This window comes from Diabrotica undecimpunctata, chromosome 1, assembly GCF_040954645.1.
Source record: "Diabrotica undecimpunctata isolate CICGRU chromosome 1, icDiaUnde3, whole genome shotgun sequence".
NCBI lineage: Eukaryota > Metazoa > Arthropoda > Insecta > Coleoptera > Chrysomelidae > Diabrotica > Diabrotica undecimpunctata.
Window position 1 is genome coordinate 160,755,065 of NC_092803.1, and position 9,461 is coordinate 160,764,525.

Consider the following 9,461-nt stretch of genomic DNA (forward strand, 5'->3'; position numbering starts at 1 on the left):
ACTTAAGTACCTACTTATACATATAATTAGTTTTATGGCTACAATAAGTTATGTACATATTTGGATTTCTTTAGCCCCAATTTTAATCTTTTAATCACCTTTACCTGACTGTCCGTGTTCGGCAGATAAAATGATAATTATTTCTTAGTTTTAGTTTAATTGTTCTAATTTTCACCGGAATCGTTGTGAAGAGGGTCCCTTGTTCGAAGATGTCTCCCTATTTACCCACATATAAAATGTTCGCTGACCTAAAACTGTAGTTTAGCAGAGGTTTCAGTTGAGGAGAGGTGTTCGTTAACAGAAGTTTTACTGTATAAGAATCTATTAAAATCATGTTGTGGGAGTTTTGGCATTTAAACGGTACACTTGCCAGGCGGTTTGATAAGTTGTTTGGGAAATTGGTAGTATGTGGTAGTTATTGGATATAAATTGGCTTAGAACATGATTTTTCTCCAGTACAGGAGATAGAATCAAGGCTTACGTACGGCAGTCTAACTTGCCTGAAGTGAGACTGTCCTCCACTGCGACTGTGAAAGAGTACCTATCCGCTGCCATGTGAGTGTATGCTATAAAAGGTTCTTAACATAATAAGCGCCAAACTTTATTTTGCGGTCCGTGACGCCGTAAAAATTTTATTGCAGAATCGTATTTAGAATATATTTCTAGGAACATGTTCATAGTAAAAAAATAAATAATTATTAAGATTAAGAAAATTAAGTGTTAATATTATCTATACACGTGGTACCTGATCAAAAAATATGGATTTGTGGAGTTTTTAAGCGGATATGACCTTGAAAATGTTTTTGAAAATGCGCACTGGCTTGTCCAAAATTATAAAAATTTGTAACTTTGAAGCACAAATTTGGCCTGCATGACTCCTAGCCGTTTAATAAATCCACTACAGTAGGCGAAGTTACGAAGATCCAGCGGAAATCTTTATTTTCGTACCGATTTGATCCGAGCGCCTTTCTTAAATTAAATTTAATTTAATATATTTTATTTAAAATTAAATAAAAAGCATAATCACTCCTCTGTCTAACTCTTCGGGTACAGTCGCGGCACACGCCACATGCTGAGGTTGGATCTTCCTATGTGGCGTTTACAGTACCTCTAACATAACGCCTGTGTATACCATGGTACAATGAATACACAAGGTATGATATTGCGCATGACATTTGACAGCTGGCCCAGGAGTGTGACGTAGTTAAGATCGCCTGAACCACCTCGAACCCATTATTACAGCTTAACGTACACATTAATTTTGAAATTATGGTTAAACAGTGATCTAATTTCTTTTTAAATGTTTTGTTTTGGTTATAATTGAATAAAAAATATATTTTCAGTAGCGTTAAACCTTTACTTCTCTTATAGATTTAGGCAAAATATTTATTTTTGTTTTCATACATATACTAATAATATAAGTACTCTTTTTGTATGCAAATCCCTTGAAATTTAAAAATTTTCTGCAGAGGAAATACTGTGAATAGGTAAATAGTAGTAGATTTGCTTATTCTGATTCACTGTCACTCACTTCCAAGCAGTTTTACTGAAATAAAAACAAAATAGAGTACAATAGAGAAAAATCTGTTTTACAATTCAATATGGTATTTTAGATGAGTTATAATGAAATTTAGTAAAATAAAAAATATACACATTACTATAACCTACCGATTATTATATGCAAAATTTACTTATCAAACAATATAATAATATGAAAATAAGGCACAAATTAGTTCAAACGCAAAACACAATAAATATCGACTTCAGACGACTTTACACCGGCAAGACAGAAAGCTTGTATAAAAACAAAAGTTCAACAATAATATCGGTTATCAATGGTGACTATTGCAAATTGCAAGTTATGAGATAATAAATATATTTTAAAGTATCTTAATACTGACTGAGTCATCTATTTTATAATAGAAAAATAATTTAGATATATGCTTATATATGTGTCTTTATACAAATGGTGTTTAGTTACTATTTATTTATACTGTATAGTATGTAGTATATAGAAGTTATTTGCCATTGTATATCTGGTTTTGTACCTTTTTCAAAGTACGCTGTGCAATTGCTTGTTGCAATAGTGACAATGAAGATAAAATCTTTAGGTTTCATACATTTCCTAAAGATAGCGTGACCAGAAAACTGTGGATTATATCTTGTTGTAGATAGGATAATTTTAATTGTAATACTGCAAGAATTTGTTATACACATTTTAAAACTGAAGATTACCAAAGAAATCTACAACAGGAACTTTTAAATTACGTTTCTAAAGAGGGTCTAAAACTCAAACCTGAGGCAGTACCTAGTCCTTATTTGCCTAAATCAACATCGGCTACCTTTTTAACCAACCAAAAGAAACGCGTACAGGAGGCGAACACAGAGAGTCCAAAAAGTATGTTGAGCAGCTTCTTACTACTTCTAGGTCAACGACGTAAGTTTAAATCTTTATTTTTATTCATTATTAGTCATGAAACCTTAATGGTTTTTTCATATCGATTTGTTAAGTAAGAAATTAGCCTCAGCCTGCTATGCAATTTGCAATAAGAACTGTTTCGGAGGAAATCAATTTAGCATCTTCCAAAATAACATATTTTTCTTTGTTAAATCATGTAATCATTATTAAAATATACAATGTTATCATTATTATAAACAATACCAAGATAATTTTATGTGTGAATATTACAAAAATGCCATTTTAAATGTTGTGCAATATTGTGTGCCCTCACTACACTCATATTCGATGGCCTTATTCGATATAAATAAAGTTGACTTTGTCATTATTTATTTTGATTTTGTGTTTAGTTCAGTAGGTATATATACGTACAAATTTTGTGTACCTCCATTACCACTTTTCTGTATCTTTTTAAACATCTGAAATATCGAACTCTGGAGTATAAGTTAATTAACCTGTACCTACGTGTAATAAAAGATAATTAAAACTTGTCTTATAAAGGATATCTGTTTTATGAAGGATAAATATTATAATAACATAATTTTATCATCTCTTTATAATTACTTTAATTAAATTAGCCAAATTATATAAAAAAAAAACTTAAAATTAAAAGTCTTTCCTATACAACTATTCAATTTACAACATTTACAAAATTTACAACAATTCAATATACAACTTCCTATTCAAATGTTGCGGGAATAAGCGATCTTGACTACGTCATGCGCGAAAGCGAACCGATTTTGGAACATTATGTATCATACCTTGTGTATTCATTGTACCATGTGTGTATACATTTTATGCATTTTTTTATTCCGTTACAGCGTGTTGTCATAGTTTGTGTTCTTGCGTTGATTCTAAACACTGCCTTTTTGAGTGAGACGTAGTAGCATTTGTTGTAAAAATTTATGTCTTACAAACATGAGAAAGCGAAAAGGCAAAGACTGGAAGCTTTGATTAAAGAATGTTTACAACAGATAAAAATCTGTGATGAAGATATTGTTGATTCTGGATCAGATACGAGCGGTATCTGATGATAATCCCGATTATATCGACTAGGAAGACATTGAAAATTCCGATTTTCAATCAGAGGTAAAATTGTTTTAAATAAAAAAACAAAAAGTTTCAAGGTAAAAAAAATTCAAGGTAAAAGTGAATTAGACTCATTTCAACAATTCGTAATTATTAATGAGATATTTGAACTAATGGTTTAACAGAAAAATATTTATGTTGATAAAAAAATTACAGATAAAAATAACGAAACAAACCATTGGTCCAAAAGCAAGAATAAATTAATGGACTTCAACAGATACGTCAGAAATGAAAAAAGATTTAGTCGTCCTCTGGATGGAATTCGATCAAAAACCAATTTAATAGATTATTAAAACGAGGTTTACTCTACAAAAATAAAATTTCAAATGTTATAAGTAGACATCGTTTTGAATTACCACTACAAATGTGGCATTTCTCCAATAATAAAGAGTGTCCTCCAGGAAGTACAGCCTTCAGGCTGTATAAATTTCAACCCCTACTTGACATTTTAAATAAAAATTTCAAAATGTGCATGGAACCCGATTAAAACGAAATCGAACGTATGTATTGACGAAAGAATGATTCCTTTTCGATGAATATCATCATTTTGTCAAGATATAAAGGGCAAGAAACACTTATTTGAGTTTAAAGTTTTTAATTCATTCTAAAGGGTGGCTATACGTACCATATGAAGATTTATTGTTTACTAGATAAAAGGATAGGTATTCCCGTAGACAATAAAATAGTTCTTTAACCTACGAATGGACTCCTGGAGATAGCCGTACACTGTTCGCTAATAATTGGTATAATAGCGTCGGTTTAGTTAAAGAAAGAATTGCAAATAATTAACATATTTGGTCGGCACGTTACGGCGTTGCCGCAAGAAAAATCCAGTGGCAGTTGTCCAAAAGAAACTTAAAATGGGTGAAATTTTTGGAAAAGAGAAGGACGGTATAGTTGTAACTAAATGAAGGGAAAAGAGATACTTTATTTTTATAAGTACTAAATACGGAGATGAAAGAATGAAGGTTAATGCAAGAGAAGGAGGTGTCCGAATTGTTTCTACAATTCTTTCAAATCATTTATTGACGTATTCGACCAGATGTCATCGTACTCTACTGCTTTACAAAAAACAAATAAACAGTTCAGAAAAATTGCCGTTGAGGCCTTAATAGATACTGCTGCAGATTACCTGGAGTTATCATAATTCAGTACGCGATGGTCGAATGTCAATTAAAATATTTAGAGAAAATTTGTATTTGCAGTTACTAGGTATTGACAATATTGCTACATTTATAGACAATAATACTTGGAAACCATGAACTGAAGACAACAGAAAAAGTAAGAGGTTTGTTATACTCATTTGTTATACTCATTTAGCAGATCAACTCAGAACTGGCAGGTATCGGAGGACATCTCTATGTCTGAACACCGCTGGCTAACCTATCCTATTAGTCTGGAAAAACGGATGTAGAACTCTACAACCGACTCTTAGAAGATGCTCTGCGGAATGAAAAGATTTCAACTCTAGGAACTAATACAGTACTGGAAATATTTACGGTCTCTATCCAAATCAAAATAAGCTATGCTTATAAAAAATCTTGTCCGATAAGGTTGGTCCAGGAAACTCGCAAAACCAACTCTTGAGGGTGCAATGAACTATAATACCTTAGAAAGACACCAAGGACAGCGTTTAATTGAGCAAAATGCACCAAACTCAAATATAATTGCTATTCTTATCAATCGAACCTCAGAGAGTTTAAGAAAATGTGCTCGCAAAGACAATAGTCTGCTTGGAACGCCTACTGTGAGGAATTCGAAGATTTCCTACAGGATTCCAGGCTAACAAAAGTACTGTCAAAGGACACATCGGCATGTTATTGAAGAAAGATGGAAACAAAACTTTTAACCTTTGCGAAAGTGTTGAGAACATGATGAAACACACTTACCTAGCGCCTTAATAGAACCAAACGCTAGGTAGACAAAAGGATCAATCACACCCTCATTGAACGACTGGTATATCGTCATAATAATGATTAATAGGGAAAAGGTAAGATGGGCCATATTGTGTTTGAACACTTTGAAGTCCCCACTGCCTGACGGCATATATCCAGTCCTACTACGGTGGGGACTGGATATGCTTCTGCTGCACCTTCTGGGAATATTCAGAGCTTCTTTGGCTCTGAGATATAATCGTAGGAAGTGGAGAGAGGTACTTGTGGTCTTCATACTAAAAGTAGGTAGGATGGACTTCTCACCACCACAGGCTTTTTGACTAGTTTATTATGGTTTCTTTTGAAAACGACGGAAAGGCTATGCTAAAGGTACATAAGGGATGAAGTTCTGGTTTATAACCAACTTCAGTCAAATCAGCATACATATACTTCGAGAAGATCTACCGATTCGGCACTGTATTAAGTAGTAACAAATATTGAAAGATCACTGGATAATAAAGAATTCACCATAAGTATATTCATCATAGACATTGAGAAAGCGTTTGATAAAACCACATTCCCAACGATCACCCAACAACTCAATGTTAGGAATGTTTCTCTGGCCTTAAGCGAATGTGTATTCAGTATGTTCCCTAATAGAGCAATAAGCATAAATATAGAAAACGTTTCTGTTAGAGGCATGGTTACGAGGGGGTTTCCACAGAGAGGGATGCTATCATCACTACTCTGGAACATAGTTCTAGATACCCTGGTTGACCAACTCAGCAGCAACGGTTTCTACACAATAGCTTATGCAGACGATATTGCTGTCCTGTAAAGCGGTGAGTTTATGTGAGAGATTACAAGTTGGTCTCTGATTCATAGAAACATGGTGCAAGAAACACTCACTATCACAAATCTCACGAAGAAAAATAAGGTCTTTTTCACAAAAAAATGAAAAATCATGGGGTTAATATCCCCAAAGATTCTAAACTAGTCTTAACTTTTCTGACAAGGTGAAATATCTTGGTATTATAATTGACAGGAAGTTAACATGGAACTCCCACTTAAATGGTAGAGCTAAAAGAGCATATATTGCTTATGAACAGTGTCGATGAACGGTCGGACGCATCTGGGGCGTTTTGTCAAGGGTGATTGCCTGGATCTACACTACTGTCATTAGGCCAATGCTAACTTGGACTATTGCTTGGGTAGCAAAAGTGCCACAGGCAACAGCGATTAACAAACTATGTGGTGATATCTAATAAAGATAAAATCAAATCTTAAACACAACTCGGAAGTTTTCGTTAAAAGGGATGTTTACAACAAAGAATAAAATTTGTTAATTCGTGTTTTATCACTAACACATTATACACAAACTTCAGATATTTACGTATATACTAATTAGGTATCATCTTTCATGAACATAAAAATAATAAACTCACAAGATAAAGTAAAGCATTTTATAATAGTAGAGAAACACTTACCTTTCCATCGCTTTTTCTATAGGCGTCGTGAATTTTCCATACTAGTTCAGGCCCGGCGCTAGCCACTTGCTTTCCAATTTCGAAGAATTGTCCAATGGGATTGGTTTCAGTTGGACACTGCGCTTGACTACCACCTTTGAATTTTGAGAACATAGCAGTAGCAGGCACGGATTGTTCTAATATAGATACATCTGTAATCACATTACCACCTGCATTTGTTGTGGTCCTAATATATTTTGCATTACCTTTGACGATTAAAGCAAGCTTTGGTTGGTGTTGTAATTTGGCAGTCGTATGGCATCTGAAAAAAAAACAAAAGACTGTAGATAATGAATTTAGCTTAAAAAAATTTATTAAAATGGATCTTATTATATCTCAACTGATGTCAAGACATAAAAAACATTTTTATTTTAGTTACAGTATTGTTTAACTGTGGCTTAATTCGTGTGCACAGAATAACCTTTAACTTTTTATATTATTTAAGTCACGTAAGAAAAGTGAAAGATGTATGATAACAAAAATAAAAACCATGTACAACGAGCTAGTGTAAGTCCAAGATGTAAAAATAAACAACACTGTACTTGGACAGTAGGCGAGTACGTATACCTAGGACAACTTATACATAAATCAGGTTCCTAACTTCCACAAACAAAAGAATGAAACTGCTTGGACATCTTTTGGTAAATATACAGTTATATTCAAATATAGGATGCCAGTCCACCTAAAGAAAAAAGCGTTCGATCACTGTATACTACCAATGCAAAACTTGAACAATAAAGAAAGAGATATTGGTGAAACTCAAAGTAACTCAAGGGTCAATAAAGCGATACAAGCTAAGTATAATAAAGCCAGATCGAAAAAGAATAGAATAGATTAGACAAAAAAAAACCGGTGTGGCAGTCCAGTGGGACTGCCGGTGGAAGTTACACTTCTATACACGCATTCGCCGTTACAAATTTATTTGGGAGTCAATCTGCACAATCATTACATATGTAATTCTATAGGTAAGACATAGCAGAAAGAGAAACAGAATTAATAACAACTTAATAACAATGAAGGATTGAATCAATATTTTGATGAAAATGTATATTTTTATTTTCATATACGTATGAAAGGAGTTGAATGCAAAATTTTTTTTACGCATACTCTGCAGTAAAATTCATTGTTTATTTTGTTATTAATATAATAATACAATACAAATTAAACTGCAATATTCATAAGTATTTAAAAATGACAATAATATACATAAAAAATACACTACAATACAGTGCAACATAATTACATATAATAATACAATACAAATTAAAATGCAATATCCATAAGTATTTAAAAATGACAATAATGTAATAATAATAATAAAAAAGTCCTCCCCGACTGGGAATCGAACCCCGGTCTCTCGCGTGACAGGCGGGGATACTAACTACTATACTACCGAGGACATGACACAAAGATATTTCAAAATTGACAGTTCTGGATCATACAGTGATTTATTGAGATTATTATTTTGAAATACAAAAGACTAATAAGACAAAACATATCACATAAATAATAATATTAATAAATATTTTATTATATGTATAATATTATATATATATATATATATATATATATATATATATATATATATATATATCTTTATTTAATATATATAATATTAAATTATATATACAAAAGGAACATTTTTATATTCGAGAGAGGATTTTATATTCGAAAATATATCTTCGGTCTCTCTCTTACTCATTATCTTACATATGTAATGATTTCACAGATTCACTCCCATACAAATTTCCAACGTGGAACGCGCGTATAGAAGTATAACATCAACAAGGTCACTGATGTAATCCACAGATCCTATTTATTGCCATTTCCTTTGCATACAATTTAGTATCACTTCCTTTATATGGAACACTAGTCCTTGATGTTATATACGTCTTTGTAGCATATTATCCGTAACGTGCTCGATGGGATTCAAGTCAGGATATTGAGCAGACCAGGGCAATACCTGAATATTGTTCTGCTCTAAAAAATTTCTCACGTTTCTTGCAACATGCACACGTGCATTGTTGCATTGTCGTGCATTAGCACAAAATTTTATTCAAATTATGTAGCACATGGACAAAGAATAGGTTCAAGAATGTGATTTAGATGTTCATTTACTATTAAAAATTTTTCAATATGAATGAGATTAGTTAGAATACCTATTGAAACTCCAGCCCAAAACATTTAAGTTCCTTAAATGGTTTGGTTCCAACGCATCCCAAAGCGAGATGCGTTGCCAGATGTTCGCCATACCCTCGATCTTTGTGAATCGAGTCGTAAACCAAACCTAAATTCATTCTCTTTCTTGTAAAATATGATGTTCTTCCATCCATTCTAATCTTTTTGCGTGATTCCTACGGTCTAATACTGGAACTTCATTGGGACGTCTACCGTGAAAATTACCCTCATAAAACCTATTCTTGACAGGTTGAGCAAAAATATAAATGCCATGAATGTTTTGAAGCTCACTTCTTAGCTGGCTAGCAGTAACATTGGAGTTCCTTAATGCCTAAA

At 32.7% G+C, this 9,461-nt stretch overlaps 1 protein-coding gene across 1 annotated transcript in view; it reads right to left on the minus strand.

Annotated features, from left to right (window-relative positions):
* bma (SCY1-like protein bma) overlaps positions 1–7,311 on the minus strand; it is a 405,563-nt gene extending 398,252 nt beyond the window's left edge. The window contains exons 1-2 of the mRNA XM_072524851.1: positions 7,301–7,311; positions 6,909–7,209 (exon numbers count right to left, since the gene is read on the minus strand). Coding sequence (XP_072380952.1) covers positions 6,909–7,209; positions 7,301–7,311 — 312 coding nt within the window. The remainder of the gene's footprint in view (positions 1–6,908; positions 7,210–7,300) is intronic.
* Between the last annotated feature and the right edge of the window lie 2,150 nt (positions 7,312–9,461).